The 24,778-nt window shown below is 46.4% G+C and overlaps 1 protein-coding gene across 3 annotated transcripts in view; it reads left to right on the top strand.

The window, feature by feature from the left end:
- Positions 1–24,778, top strand: part of ACTR8 (actin related protein 8) — a 520,692-nt gene that overhangs the window by 373,464 nt on the left and 122,450 nt on the right. For all 3 annotated transcript variants that reach the window (XM_069643635.1, XM_069643636.1, XM_069643634.1), the window contains one exon: positions 24,094–24,234. In XM_069643635.1, the coding sequence (XP_069499736.1) occupies positions 24,094–24,234 (141 nt within the window). The remainder of the gene's footprint in view (positions 1–24,093; positions 24,235–24,778) is intronic.

The raw sequence follows: 24,778 nt of genomic DNA, 5'->3' as shown, positions 1-24,778 counted from the left end.
CCTAAGGTGAGAGTGTTAACCTTTGAGGTTCTACAGGAGAAGAGAAAGGGAAGAAGAGAGAGACATTCAATAACCCAGTTCCTTAATCCCATATTTTCTATCTGCAGACATCTTACCCTTCGAGTCAGACATACAGTGCACAGAGGTCCAGCCCAAAGAGCCAGCCGTGTGTTACACATCACCTTTGAAGATACGGTGTACGCCCAGTCAAGACCGGCGCCTCTACGGGAATCAGGTGAGCGTTACAGAACGCAAAGCCAACCACAAAACTCCCGTCCAGGCGCTATGGAAACCTCGGATACCGACCAGCTAGCCCAGTTACTTGGGGAACTAAGGGCAGAAGTGCATGCAGCCCGTCGGGAAACGAACGCTCTAAGAAGGGAACTGATTATTTCCAAGGAGCGAACAGATGATCTCGCTAGACAATTGCTACAGTCACAAGCCGGACAGACCCCGTTACCCGCATCTGGGGGAAATCTTCCTTCTACATCCTCTATGAATCCAGTGCAGATCAACCTACTTGGGAATGTACCTCTGGCTCCGTCCGAACGATTTTCAGGTGACCCAAAGAGGTTTGCAGTATTTATCAATCAGTGCCGGTTGCATTTCTTATGCCGGCCAGCAGCCTTTCCAACTGATCAAGCTAAAGTAGCTTTCGTGCTTTCGTACCTTAGTGGCAATGCGGCAGACTGGTCGATCCCTCTAGTAAATCAAAATGATCCGGTCCTCCATGATTTTCAAGCTTTTCAGCTCAGTATGGAAAAACTGTTCGCAAGACATTCACAGGGGCAGGCCTTGGACAATGAGCTTCTTTCGTTGCGACAAGGTAATCAAGACCTTTTGGCTTATATTGCGTCTTTCAACAGACTGATAGTGGAAACTCAATGGCCTGAGGACAAAAGGATTACGCTGTTTTATAGAGGTCTACGTGGAGAGCTCAAAGATGTGTTAGCCCAAGTAGTGAATCCCCCACAAGATTGTTCGGACTATATAGACTTAGTCGTTCAAATAGATCACAGACTGCAGAACAGGAAGGCCGATCGTTCCAAGTTTGATGCTCGAGTATTTTCCAAACCGCCAACTCCTTCCAAAGGAGTAGACTCCGGGGAACCCATGCAAATAGGGGGTCTGAAAGGTCCTCTAACACAAAAGGAGCGAAAAGGAGAAAACAGTTGCAATTGAAGCTTACATCGACGGCGGTGCCATCGGCAATTATGTGGATCATGAAATGGTTTTGAGGATGAATCTAACTCTTTGTCCCAAGGCTGTAAAGGATGTCATTACTACAGTGGATGGTACGGAGATAGCCTCCGGGCCAGTAACGCATACCACTCAAGAGGTGACGCTAGTAAGTCAAGATGGACACCATGAGAAGATCGTGTTCGATATGATCAAGGCCCCTCAGTTTCAGATTATTCTAGGAATACTTTGGTTAGAGAAACACAATCCTCTGATCGATTGGCGAGCAAGAACGGTCCAGTTTCCAGAATGTGTCTCTACTTGTCACCCTCCACCTGCTGTTGCACTGGCAGCAATTTCTTCAGAGACTCCCCAGTTACCTCCCGAATACCTAGAATACCAAGATGTTTTCCGGAAGGATCAGGCTAACTCTCTACCTCCTCATAGGTCTTATGACTGCCAGATAGACCTGATACCTGGATCTACTCCTCCTTGTAGTAGAATTTATGCCCTCACCGAGCCTGAGAACCTTCACCTTCGACAATACCTGGATCAATACCTGGCAAATGGGTTTATTCGTCCTTCCAAGTCCCCAACTTCTTCAGCTTTGTTCTTCGTTCCAAAAAAGGAAGGAGACCTTAGAACTTGTATAGATTATCGCTCCCTGAACCAGATCACCGTTAAGAATAGATATCCGTTATTTTTGATCCCTAAACTCCTGGACCAAGTCAGAAAAGCATGCATATATACAAAGCTGGATCTTAGAGGAGCTTACCACTTGGTACGAGTAAAAGAGGGCGATGAATGGAAGACAGCCTTCCGCACCAAGTATGGGCTATTTGAATATCAGGTCATGCCCTTCGGACTTTGCAATGCCCCGGCCGCCTTTCAATATTTTATGAACGATGTCCTCAGAGAGCTCATAGATGTGTGTGGTGTTGTTGACGACATCCTCGTTTATTCTTCATCGGAATCTGAACATCGGAAACACGTGAAAATGGTCCTCGAAAGATTGCGTCAACACAAACTTTTCGCTAAATTGGAAAAATGTGTTTTCAACGTGACTGAAGTTGAATTCTTGGGATTCATATTATCACCTGGCGGAGTGCGTATGGATTCAAAGAAGGTCGATGCAGTTCTCAAATGGCCATCACCATCCTCCGTAAAAGGTGTGCAAAGCATGTTAGGCTTCGCTAACTTTTACCGCAGGTTTATCCCCGAATTCTCTCGAATAGTCCAGCCCATCACTGCCTTGTTAAAGAAAAACAAACGTTTTGAATGGTCTACCGAGGCGGAACAAGCTTTCCAGGATTTGAAGACTAAATTTATCTCTGCACCAATCTTAAAACACCCTCGCCCCGAACTCCCCTACATCGTGGAAACTGATGCTTCAAGCCTTGCCATGGGGGCAGTTCTATCACAAAAGGACCCGGTAACCAATCAGTTGCATCCCGTGGCATTTTGGTCCCGCAAATTCTCGCCTCCTGAAATCAATTACACGATTACTGACAAGGAACTTCTGGCTATCAAGTCTGCCTTTAAGGCTTGGCGGCATTATCTGCTGGGGGCCCGACACACCGTTACTGTGATTACGGATCACCGAAACCTGCAATATTTGAAAACCGCAAAAGCCCAATCCTCTAGACAACTCCGTTGGGCATTATTCTTTGCCGAGTTTGACTTCATAATTACCTATCGACCTGGTACAAAGAACGGTAAAGCTGATGCCCTTTCTCGGATGGGAGTGGAAGAACACTTGATCAACCCTAAACCTGTACCAATCATTCCCGAACAAAGAATTCTGGGTGTAATCGCCACAGAATCCATAGAGGAAGTTAAGGATAAAGCCAGGCAACCTGTAACTCCAGCAGACATACAGAATTGGCATCTGCAGGGAAAGGACTTTGCAGTAAAGGACAACTTATTGTATTTCCAAAAACGATTATACCTACCCAGCACAGATTTACAGAAAAAAGTAATCTCTTGTTATCACGATTCTTTAATGGAAGGACATCCCGGTATGGCCAAGACCTCAGAAAAGATCAAGCGCTACTTCTGGTGGCCGTCTTGGAAAAAAGATATCAGAGACTTTATAATGTCCTGTGGAGTATGCACCCAAAACAAGAGTCAAAAGGAAAGACCAGCAGGCCTCTTACGCCCTATTGACATCCCACCTCGCCCTTGGCATAAGCTTTCTATGGACTTCATCACCGATCTACCTCCATGCTCCGGATACAATACGATTCTAGTAATCGTGGACTTATTCTCCAAGATGGCGCATTTCATTCCGCTCAAAGGCTTGCCAACAGCAGCAACTCTGGCCCGAGAATTTCTCGAAAACATCGTCCGACTGCACAGTTTTCCTTCGGTTCTAATTTCGGATCGAGGTAGTCAATTTATTTCTCATTTTTGGCGAAGTTGCTGTCGGTCGGCTCAAATTGATGTGAGACTATCGACCAGTCACCACCCTCAGACCGACGGACAAACCGAGAGGACCAATCAAACTCTGGAACAGTATTTACGCTGCATGCTGCAACAAACTGAAAAAACTTGGAAAGACATCCTTTGGATAGCCGAATATGCCTACAATAACTCTGTCCATTCGGGAACTGGGAAAACCCCGTTTTATTCTTTTGTACGGCAGTCACCCTCGAACCTCGGAGTTGGATCCCCTCCAAGATCTTGAAACACCAGCAGTAGACTACATGCATTCTACAATCACCCAAGCCTTTAAGGAAGCTGTTTCTCACCTTCAAAGGGCTAAAGAACAATACAAGAAAGGAGCAGATCAACATCGGAAGGAAGCCCCTCAATATCAAGTAGGGGATCAAGTCTGGTTATCCACCAAATATCTACCTTTAAAAGGGCCACGCGCATTCAACCCAAGATACCTTGGTCCCTATTCCATCACTACCATAGTAAACCCAGTAGCGGTCAAGTTGGACTTGCCCCCGCACATGAAGATACATCCGGTCTTCCACGTCTCTCTATTAAAACCCGTGCAACCTCAAACCCGACTAACTAAATCTCCAAAACCTATCCTAGTTGATGGAGAACTCGAGTTTGAAGTCAAAAGCATTCTGGACTCCAAGATCTCCAAATCTGAACTATTTTACCTAATTGACTGGAAAGGCTACGGCCCCCAAGAGAGATCCTGGGAACCTGCTGAATATGTCCACGCTCCTCGCCTAATCAAAAGATTTCACCAAACATTTCCTGACAAGCCAAAACCCCCGGAGAAGCCCAGTTTGGGAGGGGCCTTGAGGGGGGGGTACTGTCATGATATCTGCTTCTAAAAGGTCAGGGTTTTCCCAACTCCCTTGAAAGCAGATCCATAACCCAGGTTCCGAGTGCCAACCAGTCCCAATTGGGACCTTTTGGACCCAGTCCTGGCGCCAGTGGCACCAGGCTCATACATATGCCCAGTCCCAGCGCTGGAAGCGCCGGGCTCATAATGCTTGGGTGGACTTACCTGCAGCAGACCATGCTGCTTTTGCCTGCCAGTTGAGCCTCTGATCCTCTTCTGTTTGGAACTACTTTTCCTGTTGGGTGGGGCAGGAGCCACTCCCTAGATTCAGAACACTGGAACTCTTCTGGAAAGCAGGAACTCTTTTCTTACCTAGGCGTGGCTGTGGAAGGAGACACCTAAGCACTACAGGAGGCTATTTAAACCCCACCCGATGGATGAATCTTGCTTTGCGTTATTCTGCATCCTCTGCAGCAGAACGCTCATCGTGTCTTCTGCATCTGATCCTGGGCCTAAGGAAAAAGGCTTACCATCCTGAATCCAGTCTTCAGCAACACCTATAAAGACAAGAAAGAACAGGTTAGCATTACGGTCTTCAGTGACAGCTCTTCACTTACCTGGTCCATCGGCTGTCACCAACGCCTCGCGCTGCAACGGCATCTGAAAGACAAAGGCTTACCAACTCTTCGCACGCTCCGGAGGCCTTCGGCGCTGCATCCCGCATCTGAAAGACAAAACAAGGTGTGTTTAAAGACATTGGGGAACTTTAATACTCACGTGCCATTACTCCTTTCCACATCTAACCCAGTGGGTATTCCGGCACCCTGCAGCCGCTCCGAACTTGTACCTGCAAAATAAAAAGACAGAGCGCATCGTGAAGCAGGCAACAAGCGCTTACTTACGTGCTTCCAGGCGCTTTTATTCATCACACGGGCTCCATCTTCAACTCACTTTAGCCCGTCATCCGCCATCGCCGGAACCCTGCAAAACAAGAGACATCATTACTAAAGACTTTAAAGACATTAGAATTACTCGAAACTTACCGTTCGTGCAGTAAACGACGGACAGCAGTCCTCTGAAGTCAAGAGGCCTGCTCCCCTTATCCAGTGAAGAAACTGGTTACAGCTCCCTGCCCCGAGGCAGATGGAGAGCACGGCGTTCACTTACCTAAGGTGAGAGCGTTAACCTTTGGGGTTCTACAGGAGAAGAGAAAGGGAAGAAGAGAGAGACATTCAATAACCCAGTTCCTTAATCCCATATTTTCTATCTGCAGACATCTTACCCTTCGAGTCAGACATACAGTGCACAGAGGTCCAGCCCAAAGAGCCAGCCGTGTGTTACACATCACCTTTGAAGATACGGTATACGCCCAGTCAAGACCGGCGCCTCTACGGGAATCAGGTGAGCGTTACAGAATGACAGAAGATCAGTGCTACTCCACCTCCAGGTCGGTTGGTTCTCGGTTCAGAGGGGTTCTTGTAGCCATCAGGGAGGCGAGTGACGGAGCTGGCCGTGCACTAAGTCTCAGTGAGAGCGAGGACATCCAAGTCAAGTTCTTCGAGGAGGTGGCAGATGTCAGATGAGTGTCTGACAGCAGAACGAGATTTAAGAGTAGCGACGTGCAGCGGGTTGCCAAATTTGAAAGTCTTCCGGGGTGAGGTACAGGCTTGAGGTACACCTGGCGGAAGTGGTAGAGGTGCTGGAGTGAGGGCAGAGGTGGTGGCAGGAGGTGGGATAGTAGCCAGGGAGGAGGAGGGGTGTTCCAGAGAGGCGGCAGAGGCAGGGGGTGGCAGAGGAGCCAAGAGAGGTGCTAGTAGGAGTAGCAGGAGAAAGAAGGAAGTTGATAAGACGTGTGAGACGCCTATCGAATAGGAGGAGATTGGGTTGAGGGCCCTGGACCAAGACAGTGCCATTCAGATAGACATTAATGATTGTCTTGGAGGAGTGGAAGGAGGCCAAGAGGACCTCTGACAGAGTGCCACATTAATGGAAGAAGGGAGAGATGGGAAAGAGAGCAAGACCATATGAGGCGGCCATCGGTCTGGTGAGGGAACGACAAGGAGGATGTTTGTGAGTCTATCTGGAAGATGCACAGATGTGTGTTATCTTCAATAGGGAGGCCTGGGTTGGAGACCAGGATGTCCCCCTTGAACTTCTTCCTTCCAGAATTAGTGTGAGGGATAGGATAGGAGAGGAGATAGATGTTAGGGAAAACTCTCAAAAATGTGCGAATTCCCTACCTTGGAAATCCCCAGCACCTTTGCTGGATTTTGAGAACTTGATTTTTTTTTACCTGGAGAGTGTGACCCTTTTTCCCACTCATGTATTTTGACGTGTTTTTTACCTTGTGTTTCCTTTGGTTATGGAGTCTAACCAACTCCATAGGCATCATCTTTTTCTATTGTCACATAGCACCTTTAGTGCATTGACACAGGGAAGTCTTTTAGATTTCCCAAGGTTTAAATACCTTCTCTGGGATCAACTACTGTTTCCCAGAACAGTGGAATGAAATTGACTTCACATAGCCCTGTAAATTCCTAGACCCAGCACGCCCTGCAAATTCCTAAACCCAGCACAACCTATCTTCCTATAGAGTGCTGGAGGGGTTACCTAGTAGCCACTGTGTCTAGATACTCATGTAACAGTCAAATGTTACCCTTTCCTCTCAGAATGGGTGGTGGCATTGGTTTTACAACGAAATACCATGATTTTTCCCCGACTGCAAACTATTCGTAGCTCCGGTAACGTTAAATCGCGGGAGCCATATTTTTGAAGATGGCGCCCAGCCATTCTTTTTTTTTTAAAATGTATTTATTGTGCAATAGCCAAAATTTGACTTTTAGCACATTTCAACAAACAGTACACAAAGATAAAACAGATAAAATTCATCAATCACTATACATACTCTGAATATCACAATAAAGAAAACATGCATCATTGGAAATCAAGAAGAGAAAGGGAAATAAAATAAATAGAGAAGGAAGAAGAAAGAAAAAGAAATTCAAATCAACCCTAACAATTCAGTCTGTTATTAACTCTAATTCCTTTAGAACTCTTCCCACCCCGATCGAAAGAGCCATCTCATTACCAGAGGATAATCCCCCCCACAAATCGTTGGTATTAAGACGAGACTCATTGTGAACAAATCTGCTAAAGTGTCTGGCCCTGATACTCCAAGTCCCAGGACAATCCGATAATAGATGTTTAATAGTCTGGACTTTGTTGCTAAGGCACCTGTCGCAGATTGGTAGAGTCCCCCCTTCCGTATCTCTAGTAGCTAGTATTTCTAGAGTAGGGAGTAGGTTTAAGCGGAAAAAAGATCTAAACCAAGGGTTAGGCGACTTCTTTTTAGATAACCCGGCACAAATGAGTCTTTTATCCAACACTGTCAGAGAGGCCGATCTTTTAGCTTTTCGCATATTATAAATCGTGACTATCCAATCACCCAATTTCAGTTTTTCTTTCACCTTTAGTGGGTTCCGAAGAAGCAATTCAACATCGCAGTCACAACCAGACAATATTTCCAAACATTTTTGCCCAAATCTATACAGAAAACCATTGTTCCCCAACTGCAGCTCTATAGCTGTTTCCTCAAAGAAGGAGTTCTTTGGAGGATCTAAGATTAATCTGTAAAGAGCCAACTACTTCCATTCCAGCCATGAACTAAGTGATGAAAGACCAAGAACATATCACAAGCAAACAATAGGTGCACAGTCTGGCAGACCTAAAGTACGTTTCCATATCCGAGCTTCTATTATATCCCAATCTATCTCAATAGCTACAGAATTGTAGTCCAAACCATATAAGATTATGGGAACTACTTTTCCTATGTAGAATCTTAGGAGGGGAAGGGTAGAACATTTGCCAAACTTGGAATTGATTTTTTTCGTCTGTGCACCTAATTTCACTAGTTTTAGATCAATAGATAACAGGCTATTCCTTGTTGGAAAAGATCTTACTGTGGCTCCCAAATACGTTCTTTCTGAGACAACCTCTACCGGAGACTGATCCAAGTTCCATGCAAAGTCCTTCGCTATTTTATTTGGTCTCTTAAATAATAGAATCTTGGATTTTGAGTGGTTAATGTTTGTTATTGATCCTAGCATAAGATTCTAATGCGGACCACAGACGTTGCAGCCCCACTTGCGAATAATCCAGGACTACTACGTCATCCGCATAGGCTAACCAATTTACTTTTGCATTGCCAATAGATGGAGATATTAAACCAATATCCTGCAGCCAATTGGCTAGATCCACCATGAAAAGAATGAAAAGCAGAGGGGCTAATAAACAACCTTGTTGTACCCCTCTCGCTATTCTGATTGGGTTAGAGAGCAAGCCCGATCTACCAAGTCTGACCCGCATATAATTATTGGAGTGCAATTCTCTCAGAATGGAAAGTAGACCAGGGGGGGATTCCCCAAGCATCAAGTTTTTCCCATAGTAGGTTCCTATCAACCGCCTGGGATAGGTCAATGCAGGCTCCAAAAAGGACAGGGCCTCCATTGGTAAATGACTTTGCAGCAAGGCAGTTCAAGACAAGCCCATTCAATGAAGTAGATAGGCCCTTTCTAAAGCATGATTGCTGCTTTGGGATAAAACCCTTGGTTTTTGGCCAGGCTTCTAATTCCCCTAAAATGATGCCCGGAAAGATTTTACTATCGGCATCTAGCAAGGAAATAGGGCAATAGTTACAAGCCAGTAACCTATCGCCCTTCTTGTAGATAGGTATAACTATGGATTGTTTCCAAGAGTCTGGGATTCTCTTCTGGGTAATGATGTTATCAAAAAGTAGCTTTAAGACCTTCGCCCATGTGAATGGATCCAATTTCAGAATTGAATTGCTCAAACCATTCGGGCCAGCCGCTCTTGATGTTGAAGATTTCTTAATTAACAGTTCAAGGTCCAAAATACTAAATTCAAGAGACCAGTTGGACGTTATTTCCGCATCCGAGCACAATGGAACCTCAGAGTCAGACCTTGGCAAAGTGGTCGATCAACACCCACTTCTGGATAACAGAATCCTGTTTCTGATGATGAGTTACCTCATTCATTCCCACCATTGACCAAAGGTTTTGAGAATTCCTAAGACAGCACAAAGCATTCTCTCGGCATCATGCTGAAGCACCAAATGCCTATGGGCACGAAGCCAGTTCCTATAGTTATTTTTTGTTTTATTACTCCATCCCCATAGGCTTTAGCGCCTAAACCTAATCTCTTTAGCTTAGATCTCTGTATCCTCATTTCATTCTTTTGGGCTATGATTTGATCATTAAGAGTGTTTATGAATCTTGTGGGATTTTGTCAGACAAACAATTCAAGAAGAGTACAGGACTCAGACAATTGCTGGGCAGGTAAATAACTCACCCTATTTCTCAGCTCCTCATTTAATAGTTTTCCCCCATTGACAAATTTCCTGAAAGCATTACCTGCAGTATTGGTAGAGGAGAGCTCTTGACCATAGCGCGGGGCCACTAGTGCACAGCCATAGGACAAGGCCACCTTCAGCATAGCATGGTCATCATTGTTACCATCCTCCGCAACCAAACTGCAGCAACTCTCAAAGATATTTCTTGTGAAAAGAGGTAGTCCATCGTAGAGAAAGAGGTACCTCTGCGCCAAGCGGGGGCATTCGGGATGTCCCCCCGGATGTTCCTATTCAGCATGAGGAGATTCCAATCCCGCATGAAATCTACCCACATTTTACCATTGTTGGACTTCTGTTTAAAATTTCCCGACCTAGGTTCCAATGTGGAAATACATTGAGAGTTGAAATCCCCGGCAATGAGAATATCATCTGCCGGAAATCGCAAGGAACATTCAACTAAACCATCAGAGGGGGCATGCAAGAAATCAAATAATGGAAGAGCACCAGTACAAATTTACTACTATTCAACTTGAGCATTCTGTAGCACCTCTTCTTGACAGTCTCACCATAAGGATCCCCCGAGTACCGCTTGAAATAATAACGGAGGCTTTAAAGACTTCATTACTAGAAGCCACCAAAAGACCCCCAATTGGTCTACCTACCCCTGAACCCAAGGCCAACTGCTGAAAAATAGAGTACCCATCCATACCCACCAGACAAGTTAACCAAGTTTCCTGGAAAAGAATTAGATCAAATGTTTTAAAAATGTCTTTTCTTCTAGGTTCCTCAGAAAAGAAGGCATAACCTTTGGTATTCCACGATAATACGTTAACCCGAATAAGCCCTAGAGCTCCGGTTGGGTCATACCCATCTTAAGAAAGACTTGTGAGATTACTTTGGGGAGCATATCCCACACATTCAGTTGGCTTGCTGCGGGACCATCCTTATTTATTGCTCCCCAAGCATGCTCTTGGTTAACTAACTGGCGAGAGTAAACAGAAACAGGTACTGGACAAGTCAGAGAAATCTTCAGACCCCTCTGATCCCATGCCACAGCCTCTCCCATAATTAAATCTAGACCAAGTCTTGACTTCAATACTATTTCCGCCGTATTCATGTCGAGACCAAGCGGAAAACTCACTGCCTCAATGTCTGCTGATGAAAAGTACTTCGGGGCTGGAATTGACTTTGTTTCCAGTAGAATTGCAGATCGATTTAAAGGTGAGTCATTACGTGTGGATGTAGTTTGTCTTGACAAAAACTCTCAGATCTGGATTCTGCTTGTGCGGATTAGCTTTCCTCTGGAATCCTAATGAAGTATTTCCATTACCATTCGGAACTCCTATACCATTAGAAGCTCCAATTCCAATTACTGGAAGCAATCCTTTCTGTTGCTCTTGTGGATGACCATCAGACCAATGAGGAGCAGATCTATCAGTCAGGCATTTAATTAATATAGCAGTATTTACTTGGGGGTTTTCAATACTAGAAATCACACCCTTACTTTGGGGTCCTGAAGCCGCCCTCTCTGATTTTTTTGAAAAAAATAGGTGCAATTTTCACCAGAGGGTTGGGCGGTATCTTTTTCTGTTTTGCCAATAGAAAAATAGGTGCAATTTTCTTTGGTTGCTCTATAGGTTTCGTTTGACTTCCCACAGTTAATTTACCTCCAGGCACTTCAATTTCGGCCATTACCTGATCTTTTTGGGCTTTCAATTTTGGAATTTTCTTCCCCTTTTTAGAATCTGAGGGCATCGAAACCTTTTTCCTTTTGAGATTTTTCAAAGTTCTTTAAACCATCTTTTAACTTTCGCAGATGTTGGTTGGTTGGTTTCTGAAGCAATCTGCTTTTTTTTCCGTTTGCGCTGTTTATTCGGTGGGGAGGTGATTTCAGCAGCTACCATCGCCCTTCTTTTTCTTTTCCTTTTAGACTTTCCATTAGGTTTCTTTTTCCGGGGAACTGCCAGATCCGAATCTGAGGATGAGCTGTTAATTGGAAGCCCCAAATCCGGGTCCTTAGATTGAAGTTCATTGTCCGCCATCAAGGCTAATCTCAAAAACTCCTCCATCACAGATGCTGAGAGAGGAGTATCATTTGGAGTAGCCTCAGGTAGAATGAGGGCAGGTGATCCTATTTGTCCATCCTGAGTCTGTAGCTCATGACGTTCTGCTTTTTGAGTAGAATCGGACACCTTTTTTTAGGTCCCCACATAATTCAGTCAAGTGATCCATTTGATACGATTGCTCCTTGACTTCTTTATGAAGTTCACTCAGGAAACCTCCCATTGAGTCATTAATTGCTGATTTTAGAGCCACCATGGTTATTTCATTTAATTCCAAATCTTTCGTGATCTCCAATAGTATGCCCATGTGCTGGTAAACCTCAGTTTTAAAATTTTCAAAAAACTTAACCAAAGAGGATAATATAACATTTTTATAAAAACATTTTTTTATTTAAGCAGGAAGTCACACCTCCTTTTGCTCAGTTCAAAGACAAAAAAAAAAGCTGGCAGTCTCCAAGTCAAACCAACACAGAAGAAGTAAAAAAAAGTATGATAGAGGAGGAGAAATAACCAGTATGCTTTACACCCCATCAGTTTGTTTCCACATGGCAATATCTCGGGTCAAAGGCACAATCAGCCCGCAGTCACCGAGACCTGCTCAAGGGCAGTAGCCCAAAACCTTCGCTACCTTTTTTAAAACAGTACCACCACAGGAACTAATAAATAACTAATAAACCAGATGTGCGGGGTACAGAGGGTGGCCAACGGACGTCGCCCCCACACACTTACCAACTCCCGCTTTGGCTGACTTTCTGTCAGAGTCAAGAATTCAACAGAGCCAGGGAGCAGGAAGGCGACAAACCAGATTGTGGATAATTGATTAGATTGGAAGGAGCCTCTACCACATACACCCCTCCAATCCTCCGCTTTCACACCCACTGTACTGCGCTACCCAGACAAACACGGCTCCGACACAGCCCCCGACTCCGGCGTGACAGCTATCCGCTCGGGTCGAGTCAAATTCGAGCCCGTGAAACAGTCCCCACACGTCACGGACCGTCAAGCCGCGCTGATCAAACACAATTTAGCCACTTCCGACAGTCAGAGCTTGCTCTGCTCAGACCTCCTGTCATGCCCAGCCATTGTTGCTAAAATGGTCCCGGTCTTCTTTTTTCGCCATGTCTTTGTGGAAAGGTCCTCGTAGAGTTTTTCTCTGCACGCCAAACCAGGTTTGGTCTCTGTTCATTCGCCTTTGGCGGGCTTCAGGAGTGAAACCCACCTCTGGCTCCAGAGTGTCTGGGGTAGGCAGGAAGTGTGGGAGGTGCCCGAAGCCCACTGTGCTTATTCTCCTAGGAGATCCACATGCACTCGGTGATGATTGGCTGGCTGACTGTCCGGCAAGGCAGCCACCCTGCTGGGTGAGTGGTAGCTAGGGTGTAATGAATGGGAGAGAACTGAATAAAAGGTGAGTCTCTTGGCTTGGAAGGCAGTCGACCAATGGACGAAGGAACCGAAGAAGAGCTTGAAGAGGACGGCTGCTGCAACTCCTGGACCGTTGGTTTGCCCGGTGAAGCCCTGCTGCAGGTCCGAATCATAAAGTTTGCATCAACAGAGAAGCCCTGCAAAGGATTGAGTTGGTAGGACCAATCAACTCCCAAGTAAGCCACCTGGACACCTATCTCAGAGCTGGTTGCATTTCCTCAGGAAACCGTAGAGCCAGGGAGAGGGACACCAGATTGTGTGCGTTACTTGTAAGCTGGCCAAAAACGTTTGGAAGATCCACCGGACTCCCGCGATGTCAGACCGACCGAGCCTGACCCCCCTCAGCTGAGTGTGTGACCTCTGAAGCAAGGACAGTCCACCTTGACAGCCAGGTCCAGCGTTGTTGCTGAAACGCGAAACAGCCACTGAAAGTGAAGTTTGCCAGTTGCCAGCTTTTGACCATCCCAGTGCAGTGCAGGAGTCCTCCCGACGTCCTCCCTCTTGTCCCCACGAATGAGGCACAGGAACAGCGAGATCTGCAGGAACTGCCAGGAACAGAAGTCATCAGCTGCATCTTTTTCTTCATTGTAAGGTACTGTAAAACAAGAATGAGAGAACTTACCTCTCACCGTGGAAGTACTTGAAACTTGTGCAACTCACAGGCCTAATCAGCATGTGACCCAACATATGATTCTTCTTTTTACAAACTACTTCCAAGAACTTGTGCAGAGACTTTTCTGTTTAATTACCACTTTAACCTATCCAAGACCTTAGCCCATTGAATTTGGCCTAGCCTATTGAATTGACTCTTCTGGTGAACTCAAAGTATTTGCACTGTCTAAGAATTATTGTAGTCTTTTATGTTCTGATAACCTTTGCCTTTTACTCCTCTTTGAAAAGTATTGAAGTATATGTGTATGCTATTATATAATTGTCTCCTAATGATTTTTTTATAACTGACTGATAAATTAATAAGTATTTATCCAAGAAACCTTGAGTAGCTTTGTAGCTGAGCGCGGGTGAGTGAATTTCATTGCAGGCATCCCTGTGCCTTTTGTGTGCTTTTTGCCCCGTGTGTCCTGCAGCCCCAGGCCCTCCTTCCAGTCGGTGTCCCCTGCCTCCCCACCCCGCTCCCACTTCCTGATTCCCATCCCTCCCGCCTCCCAGCCCGCCCACCACCCCCGTGATTGGTTGAGTGGCCAGCGCTCTGCAGGCCTAGTGAACGGCTTCACCGCCCGCTCGCTTCTTTGTAGCTAAGCGCGGGTGAGTGAATTTCAATGCAGGCATCCGTGTGCCTTTTGTGTGCTTTTTGCCCTGTGTGTCCTGCAGCCCCAGGCCCTGCTTCCAGTCGGTGTCCCCTGCCTCCCCACCCCGCTCCCACTTCCTGATTGCCATCCCTCCGGCCTCCCAGCCCGCCCACCACCCCTGTGATTGGCTGAGTACCCAGCGCCCTCCAGGTCGTGCCCTGATTGGCTAGCAGGCCCTGAGTCACCAGCCATTACAGACCTTCCCAGGGCAGCCCCCTGCGACTAAGGACCCTGGGACAAAGGACAGCTCATACAGAGACAGCTCCTAACCGTATCTGCAGGTATCCGCAGGAGAAGCAAGAAGCCAACAATAAGTAAGTGTGGGAAGGGCAGGGCCTGAGGCAATCACTTCACGCCATACTACCCAACCACGCATCTAACAAAGCATTAACACTGTAATCCAATCATAGCTGTAGCATACTTACACTTGGAAACTCTAATCTATACAGGTATGAATAGATTTAAATGTGCGCCCAATAGCCTCCCTTGAAAGTTACATCTAGAAGTGTGCCCAATAGCCTGTCTGTGGAAAGCCACATTTAGAAGAAGTGTGCTCAATAGCCACCATTGAAAGTGCACCATTTGCATTAGAAGTGTACCCAATTGCATTTAGAAGATGCGCCCAATAGCCTCTCTGAGAAAGTTGAATTTAGAAGTGTACCCAATTGCATTTAGAAGCTGTGACCATTTGCATTAGAAGTGTACCCAATTGCATTTAGAAGTTGCGCCCAATAGCTGTTCTGAGAAGTTGAATTTAGAAGTGTACCCAATTGCATTTATAAGCTGTGACTATTTGCATTAGAAGTGTACCCAATTGCATTTAGAAGCTGTGACCATTTGCATTAGAAGTGTACCCAATTGCATTTAGAAGTTGCGTCCAATAGCCTCTCTGAAAAAGTTGAATTTTGAAGTGTACTCAATTGCATTTAGAAGCTGTGACCATTTGCATTAGAAGTGTACCCAATTGCATTTAGAAGTTGCGCCCAATAGCCTCTCTGAGAAAGTTTAATTTTGAAGTGTACCCAATTGCATTTAGAAGCTGTGACCATTTGCATTAGAAGTGTACCCAATTGCATTTAGAAGTTGCGCCCAATAGCCTCTCTGAGAAAGTTGAATTTCGAATTGTACCCAATTGCATTTAGAAGCTGTGACCATTTGCATTAGAAGTGTACCCAATTGCATTTAGAAGTTGCGCCCAATAGCCTCTCTGTGAAAGTTGGATTTAGAAGTGTACCCAATTGCATTTAGAAGCTGTGACCATTTGCATTAGAAGTGTACCCAATAGCATTTAATTTTAAAACCTGTGACCATTTGCATTAGAAGTGTACCCAATTGCATTTAGAAATCGCGCTTAATAGCCTCTCTGAGAAAGTTGAATTTAAAAGTGTACCTAATTGCATTTAGAAGCTGTGACCATTTGCATTAGAAGCTGTGACCATTTGCATTAGAAGTGTACCCAATTGCATTTAGAAGCTGTGACCATTTGCATTAGAAGTGTACCCAATAGCATTTAAAACCTGTGACCATTTGCATTAGAAGTGTACCCAATAGCATTTAAAACCTGTGACCATTTGCATTAGAAGTGTACCAAATTGCATTTAGAAATCGCGCCCAATAGCCTCTCTGAGAAAGTTGAATTTAAAAGTGTACCCAATTGCATTTAGAAGCTGTGACAATTTGCATTAGAAGTGTACCCAATAGCATTTAAAAGCTGTGACCATTTGCATTAGAAGTGTACCCAATCGCATTTAGAAGCTGTGACCAACTGCATCTAGAAGTGTACCCAATTGCATTTAGAACTAGCGCCCAACAGCCTCTCTGGGAAAGTCGAAGCTAGAAGTGTTACCAATTGCATGTAGAAGTTACGCCCAATAGCCTCTCTGAGAAAAGTGGAATTTAGAAGTGTTACCCAATTGCATTCTAGAAGCTGCGCCCAACAGCCTCTCTGAGAAAAGTTGAATCTAGAAGAGTCCTCAATTGCATTTAGAAGCTGTGACCATTTGCATTTAGAAGTGTGCCCAATTGCTTTAGAAGCTGCGCCCAACAGCCTCTCTGAAAGTTGAATTAGAATGTTCCCAATTGCATGTAGAAGTGTCCAACAGCCTCTCTGAAAGTTGAATTAGAATGTTCCCAATTGCATCTAGAAGGGTACCCAATCGCACTTAGAAGTTGTGACCAATAGTCTCTCTTGTAGCAGAGGGGATGAGCGTGAAGAGGGGATGAGCGTGAAGAGGGGATGAACGAGAAGAGGGGATGAGTGTGAAGTGCGAAGAGGATTAATGCGGTTGACGGATGAGTGTTGAGGGCCCATGAGTGTGGATGGCCGATGAGTGTGGAGAGCGGATGAGTGTGGATAGCGGTCGAATTGCATGACATTCGTATTATGCCTTGGAATGCATGGATCCTTTGAAAGAGCATACCTCATATCACACCCCACACTTACTCTCTCCTTACACCACCACTCAACTAGAACAGAGATACTATGACACCATTCGGTATAACTGTTCTCATATCAACATTTGCCGCTCACTCCCCATCACTCTAAGTAATCATTGCTGGTCTCGCACCCCCAGCCAGGCGTTCTCCTCAGGCCTAACGCTGCCACTCTCGGTCTGGATAATTCCGGCCAGATCAAACACATACTCCTGACCTCTCAGCCACCACACCTACCGCTAGGAAGCAGCTACCACAGGAATTCTGCACCAGCTGCACACATACCGGATGCGCACACGCACCTTTGGACTCTCTCTACTCCCTCTACTGACCAGAACTTCGGTTCCCAAGGGCGTTCAACCTACCAGTGCCTTCAGACCATACCAATGGTATATAAGGCGCTATATAAGTGCAAAATAACATAACATAAGAGTTTATTTGAACACCTGTGATTGCAAACCTCTGTGTAACCTCATTACTGCTCACATTCCCCTCTTGAAATAAGCCTGGCTGCTCAACACGCTACCAAAAATGTGCAGTACAGACTTAGACCAAAGGTTGGTTTCCTTACACCTGTAGTCCTAGTTGTGTGTAGTGTTCCCAGAGGTTACTGCATACAAACTTTGCCTAACAATAGAGTAGCAGTTGGAGGTGATGGGCAAGATGGAGAGCACCATAGAGGGTGCCAGGAGGAAAGTAGGAGGAGGGAGCGAAAGTGAGAAGGGGAGACACAGCCCAGCACCGCGCAAAGCACGGAGCACAGAGCGGGCATGGGGGGGTCATACAGTAGGGGAAACACAGGAGGAGCAGGCAGGGGAGGGGACTCATAGAGGGTGGCCAGAGGGAGGGAAGGTGGGAGCTGGGGTCCAGATGAGAAGGATCTCTGTTTTACTGGAATTAAGACGGAGATCATTAGAAGCACACCATGACTGAATAGCAGTCAGACAGCCATGAATGAGAGAGGCGGAAGAGAAGGCAATAGAAGGAAGCTTGAAGGAGAGCTGCGTGTCGTCTGCCTAACACTGGAATTGAGGACAGAAGGAGAACAGGTGGGCCAAAAGGATAAGGTAGATGTTGAAAAGCGAAGGTGAGCGGATAGAGCCTTGGGGGACACTGCAGGTTGAGAGAGTGATGGGGAAAGAAAAGGGCCCAGTTGAACCTGGGAGGGGACAGTCGGAGAGGAAGGAGGTCAACCATTCCAAAGCAAGGCCTGTGATGCCAAGGGTGTCATGGAGGCGATTAATCAGGGTGGCATGATTGACTGTGTCGAAGGCAGAGGAGAGATCCAGAAGGATAAGAACAGGAGGAGAGTTGGGTTCAAGATTTGAGAGCAAGTATTCACATGGGTTCAGTAGAGCAGTTTCCGTGCCTCTGGCTGCTCGGAAGCCAGACTGGTGGTCGTGGAGACAACCCACTCATTCAGTGTGTTGCATCAGTTGGGAGATGGCCAACTTCTCCAGGGGTTTGCCCAGGATGGGGTTAGTGGGGATAGGGCGGTAGTTAGCATGACAAGAGGGATCGGCTGAGGGCTTTTTGAGGATAGGATGCACAAGGGAGTGCTTGAGGTATAGTGGGAAGGAGCCTGTGGCAAAGGAGTGATTACAAATATCGGCCAGGGCCAGGGATGGCACAGGGGAGGCACTGTTGTCCTTGATAGTTCTGGAGGAGTAGGGAGGCACCTGTTTGGAGGAGACATTCATGGAGTAGACTTCATCCGGTCTATCCTAGTAGTCATACCAGGTGATGCGCTTGGACGCAGGAATCATTTTGATCCTCGTAACCGGGGCAAGGATGTCAAGGGTGTTGGTGATGGAAAGGTGAAGATTAGCAAGAGAAGAGTCAGAATGGGAGTCAGTGGAAGGTGTGGGGGGGATGAAAGTGGCGGCAAAGGCAACAACTGACACCTGCTTCATTGGTTGAATGACAGAAAAGGAGACGGGCAGTGCAGGCAGAGACTTAACTGGGGGACCCAAGAGATCCAGATGAGAAGACAGTAGAGCCTGATCAGACCAGGAGAGATGAGTAGTGAGAGCGTTGAACATAGGGATGACTGAAGAGATGAGAGCATCCAAGGTATGACCGGCAGAGTGCGAGGGACCGAAATAATGAATGGTGAGGGAAACAGCGTCACAGACTGCGGAAGAGACCAGTGGCTGACTCGGGGTAATCAAGGTGGGTATCGAAGTCGCAGAGGAGGAAATGCTTGGAGGTGGAGGCAAGAAGTGAAAAGGTGAGGTCAGACCACTCCGAGAGAAAGGAGACTGGACCAGGGGTCTTGTAGATGGTGGCGAGAGTCTGCGAGAGGGAAGGAGAGACACCAAGCCTACAGATGAGGCATTCAAAGGAAGAGTGGGTCTGAGTGGGAATGATAGTAGCAGGGATCCCATCAGGTAAGATCAAGGCAACTCTGCCTCTGAACTGGTTAGGCGTTGGATTAGAGAGGATCTTCTAGCCCTCAGGGAGGAGAGTGACAAAAGCAGTGACAGAGTTGGCAGTGAACCATGTCTGTCTTCAAGAAGGAAACCGATATCCAAAGAGTGTTTAACAGCAGAGCGATAGTTTGGGGTAGCTAAATGTAGCTGGTTGCCACCTTTGGAGGTCTTCCGAGGAGGGTTACATGGGTGTGGTACACCAGTCGGTGATGAACGGGCAAGCGGATGGGAAGGAGTGGAGGGAGAAGGAAGGAAGTTAATCAGAGTTGGAAGACACCTATGAAGAAGGTTGTGCTGAGAGCGCTGTGCCATGACAGTGCCATTCTGATGGGCATGAATGATGCACTTGGAGGATGAGAAACCTGCCAAAAGTACTTCCCATCTGGTGCCACCATTAATGGGCGACAAAGAGAAAGAGAGGACAGAGCCTATATGGGGAGTCCATAGGTAAGAGGGAGGAGCAGCAAAGAAGTCAGTGACAGTCTGCCTGGAGGAATTGTTGACATAGGGGTCGGCAATGGGCTGGCCTGGATTGGAGACCAGGTGATCTTTTTTTAGACATTTTCTTTTCAGGCTTCGAGAGAGGGTAGGCTAGGTGATAGAGTAGCCGTTGGAATAGATGGGAGAGATGGAGAGCACCATGGAGAGGAGAGATGGAGGGTGGGGGATAGAGAACTGCCTAACCAGTTCGGAGGCAGAGTTGCCTTGATCTTACTTGATGGGATCCCTGCTACCATCATTCCCACTCAGACCCACACTTCTTTTGAATGCCTCGTCTGTAGGCTTGGTGTCTCTCCTGTCTCGCAGACTCTCGCCACCATCCACAAGGCACAATGAACTCCCCAGGCAGCCTAGCAGTAGACAGGTACACACAAACACGTCAGATGCAGACCTTGTTCTCTGACTCTTCAGGGCCACCAATAGCGCAAAGGCATCCCCTCCAAAGGGTCAGAGGCGAAGAATACAGCGGGGGATATAGGTCTTAGGTTTGAAAGTCTATGGTGCATTTAAGATGGGTAGATTTCAATCGGGTGTAAGGAAGCCAGCAGCGAGTCAGTGATTTGTCAGTGCAGAATGTCCCACTACACAGTGTTTTGGCGGTTGCTTAACTCGTAGCAAAACCAAGCTGCAGACCCAGCTCCCCCCACCACTAGGTAAGGGTAGGCACCAAGAACCTACCCAGTTCGTTGCAATCAAGTGAACAGACCATTGCCATCTGGCTGTTCATACTTCACTGGTATCCCCTACAATCTAGTATGCCTTAGCACAATGCAAGTAGGTCCAAGGTAGAATCACAGGCAGGGGGGTAAGAAGGAATGATCCAAGTTATCGTGGTGTGGCTGCAGCAAGATCATCACAGATGCTCAAACTCCCTCTCTGCACATTTCCACAAAACAACCCTAGACAGGATGGCCACCCTCAACGCCAAACTCTCCAACCTAAACCCCAGCTTTACAAGAATCAATACTCCTCCACCCCGAGAACCCTTCATTCTGCTCTTTCAACATTATCTCAAGCGACCCTCCTGCTCCCCCCTCGACCCTTGTCCCACCTCGCTCCTTAAAGAAATCTTCACCTCCACTTGCTCACGAGAACTGCCGAGGTCCATTGTTAATGACTCGATCACCTACGGCACCTTCCCAGAACCTTTCAAACCGCACATGTAAAACCTTTTTAAAAAAGCATCCCTCCACCTCTCCTATCGATCAACTACAGGCCCATTTCCAACACCTGGTTCTTGGCAAAGCTCATCGACTGCACTGCATACTCGCAGCTCAATGGTTTTGTGGAATCAAACAATCTCCTAGACCCCGTGCAATCAGGGTTCCATCCAAGCCATGGAACAGAAACTACACTGATCCCTGTTTGGGATTACCTCAAAGTCACAGCAGACTCAGACTTGTTCTTCCTGACCTCTCGGCAGCGTTTAATACCATTAACCAAATGATCCTCCTTGACAGACTGCACTCCCTAGGAATACGAGATTCAGCGCTCACCTGGATCGGCTTGTTCCTCACTAACAGACAGCAAATCACTCTTCTCCCCCTCTCCACTCCACTGCATGCCCAGTGAACACTGGAGTACCCCAAGACGCCTGTCTCACCCCTTCTCTTCACCCTTCACATGACCCCTCTGCCCAGTAGCATCCGCTCACACAACCTCACCTGCTGTAGCTATGCGGATAACCCACAAATCTTGAGAGTTCCTAAATCGACCTCTGACACTCGCCCTAACCCAGCAGCATGTCTCGCTGACATTGACCGTTGGATGACGACTAACCATCTCCTTCTGAACCCAGGGAAACCGAAGATCATGGTATGCGCAAAACTGCTCTATCCCTCCAACTGACTTGTTAGCCACCCTCCTTCAGCTCCTACCTCCCCTGCCCCCCTGACCACCACCACTGTCAAAAACCTCAGCTGCACAAAGGACTCTGACCTAACTCTGTCTCACCACATCCACAATGCATCCAGATCCTGTCATTTCCACCTTAGGCTTCTGAAACACATCTTCTCTTACCTCACCTACCCCAACAGACTAGAGCCACCTTCATAATCCTGTGTATTACCCCCCGAGCGGTGCACAAAGCAGGCACAAAATACCTACAAGAAAGACTACGCCTTACCACCCAACTGGGACCCTAAGGTCAAGCACAACCGCCCTCCTAGTGGTCCCGCCTCCTATTCGTCCAGGATCAGAGGGTCCGCCAACTTAACCCTGGCGACAACTTTGCGAAACTCACTGCCTTCACGCATTAGACACAGCCAAGATTACATGGCTTTCCGAAAGGCACTCAAAACTTGGCACTTCCCTAAAAACTCACAACTTGCCACCACGTCCAAGAAATTGCTTGGTAACTCCCTCAATACGGGCCCTCTAATAGGCTCTCATGCCAGAGGTTATCTACCTCCAACTATCTGAAGCCACTGCCCTATATCTGAAACTCGAATCATAGTAGCACTTATACGCCATCGCTGACCTTGATCATTACCCCCTCAAGATATGGACTGCGCCATAAGTGAGGCCCATCTTTGCTAATCTTGCTAATCTGGAAATCATTGGGTGGTATGCAGTGATAAAACTGCATCGAAAATGCCAAAAAAGGCGAGCAGGGGTTGCGGGCGTGTCACCCGCATCCTTTATATGATTGCGGCAGCAAAACCGCTGCCTTTTTGCCGTGATATTTTGTCTCCACAGCCATTTTTGCTGCGATTTTAACACATGCAACCCCTTGGGTACCTTCGCCATGACAGAGTTCATTCATTACCTTACTCCACCAGGTATACACTACGCTATGAGGCTAACAGTTATTTATCTCCAATTATCTAGACTGATTGTGCTAGACTCGTAACCCTAGCAGTTATGTACCAATGCAATGGCTGAGCTTGATCATTACCCCCTCCAGATATGTGCTACGCTAATAGTCTTGGAGATACCCATCCTTGCAGATCTTACTCATCTGGAAGTCTTTGAACAAAATTCATACCGAGAGCCTACTAGCCCTTATATCTGTGCTAATCCTACAATCCTGGGAATATATTTAGCACAACTACTGACCGAGGGGCTCTCCAGCACCTATATTGAAACAATATGATTTGGGCCAGATCTGGCTGCCAACATTCAACTGGCAACGCTAATAAGCAATTGCAGACCCAACAAGACACATGGAGGACCTAGCCTAATAGCAGAAACAAAAGGGAGACACCATCCCCTTGACAGTCACTGGAAACTCGTCAGGAACAGGGTCCCCCTCGAATCAACACAAACACTCAAACACATCAATATGTTAACTCTTTCCTCCCCACCAACAACCGGTAGAATGCAGCTATACCCCTCAATCAATTTGGGCTACCTGCACACATAATTGTATACCTTCATGATCACCTCAACAGTCTTTAGAACGCAGCTATACCCCACGAAAATCGGACTAGCTGCACACATAATCCCATTCACAAACGCTGCTGCCACCAGAATGCAGCTACCCATGTCCGACAGGCCTTGATGCGCACACTCTCCAGATTTCACACAACCACCGCACCACGCCTAGCACCAGAATGCAGCTACACACCACTTGGTCTGGCTGCACAGATACCGAGTGCACCCAAGTACTTTACTACACTACTCTCTTCACTGACCTGGACTACGTTTCCCAAGAGCGGTCCACCCACATCACTTTGGAATCATACCAATGGTAAAAGGCGCTATACAAATGCCCAATAACATAACATACAGTGACCTAAACCTAGAATTATAATGCTGATTAATGTTCCCCTCAAGTGATTATGTAAACCTCTGACGTGTTACCCTAGCATGCCATGTAATTATCACTTTAAACTACGAAACAGATGTCTTGCTACTTTTGTTCAGTGTATGTCCAGGAGCCACTGCAAGTAAAATCTGTATTTTGGATAAAGTTGATCTCAAGTGTGATTCTTACTACTGCTCTCAGTACTCATTACTTAGTAAAGGAAAATCGCCTAAAATATTTCCTTTCTTTGACAAAAACAAATTAAGGGTAAGGACCATCTGCGTTGTAACTTCTTATCCAAATCCAACAGCCTTATCCAGGAAAGATGCAAATATTCCTTTCCTTTCTGGCTTACATTTAAAGTAACGCAGATTGTTTTCTCTTTATCACCAGGCTCCAATGGCATTGTTTTACCCTGCAACATTTGGCATTGTGGGGCAGAAAATGACCACATTGCAGTACCGGTCTCAAGGAGATCCAGAAGATCCTCACGATGAGCATTATCTCCTAGCCACACAGAGTAAACAAGATCAGGTATGAAATATTTTGTTTTGCTGTCCTAGCACTGACTACTTGTGAGATAATACAGTTTGTGATATTTTATACAATCACCTTTGACTGTTGTGCCACATGATTGTTCTGGGCAGAGTACTGGCACTGTTAATGGCGGGTTTTATGTATATCTATAGTGGACCACAACCTGCCGTATACAATAGTAAATACTTCACACGATAGCTCCTTGGCAGTTTTCCTTTAAGATTTGCTGATTGAAGCACTCATCCTCTGTCATGCAGACTGTAACTGTTCATGAAACATAACCACAGCTAAAGTTTGTAGTTAATCTAGAAAACTATGAATAAGTGAGTGAATACTAGACAAGCACTTCATGATGTCAAAATTATAGGGGTGGGGAATATGCTTGCTATACATTTTTTGTAGGGACATTGGATGTGGATGTAAAGACACAGTGACAGCAATCGTCTGCCTAACATATAGTATCAAAAGTCGATGCCTTCACAGTCTACCCAAGCAAGTGGCCCTCAACGGATCATTGTTGGGAACATTTTCTCTTTTTGCA

The sequence above is a fragment of the Ambystoma mexicanum genome, chromosome 2p, assembly GCF_040938575.1.
Source record: "Ambystoma mexicanum isolate Mex_15411 chromosome 2p, UKY_AmexF1_1, whole genome shotgun sequence".
NCBI lineage: Eukaryota > Metazoa > Chordata > Amphibia > Caudata > Ambystomatidae > Ambystoma > Ambystoma mexicanum.
This window is presented reverse-complemented; position numbering and strand designations above follow the sequence as displayed.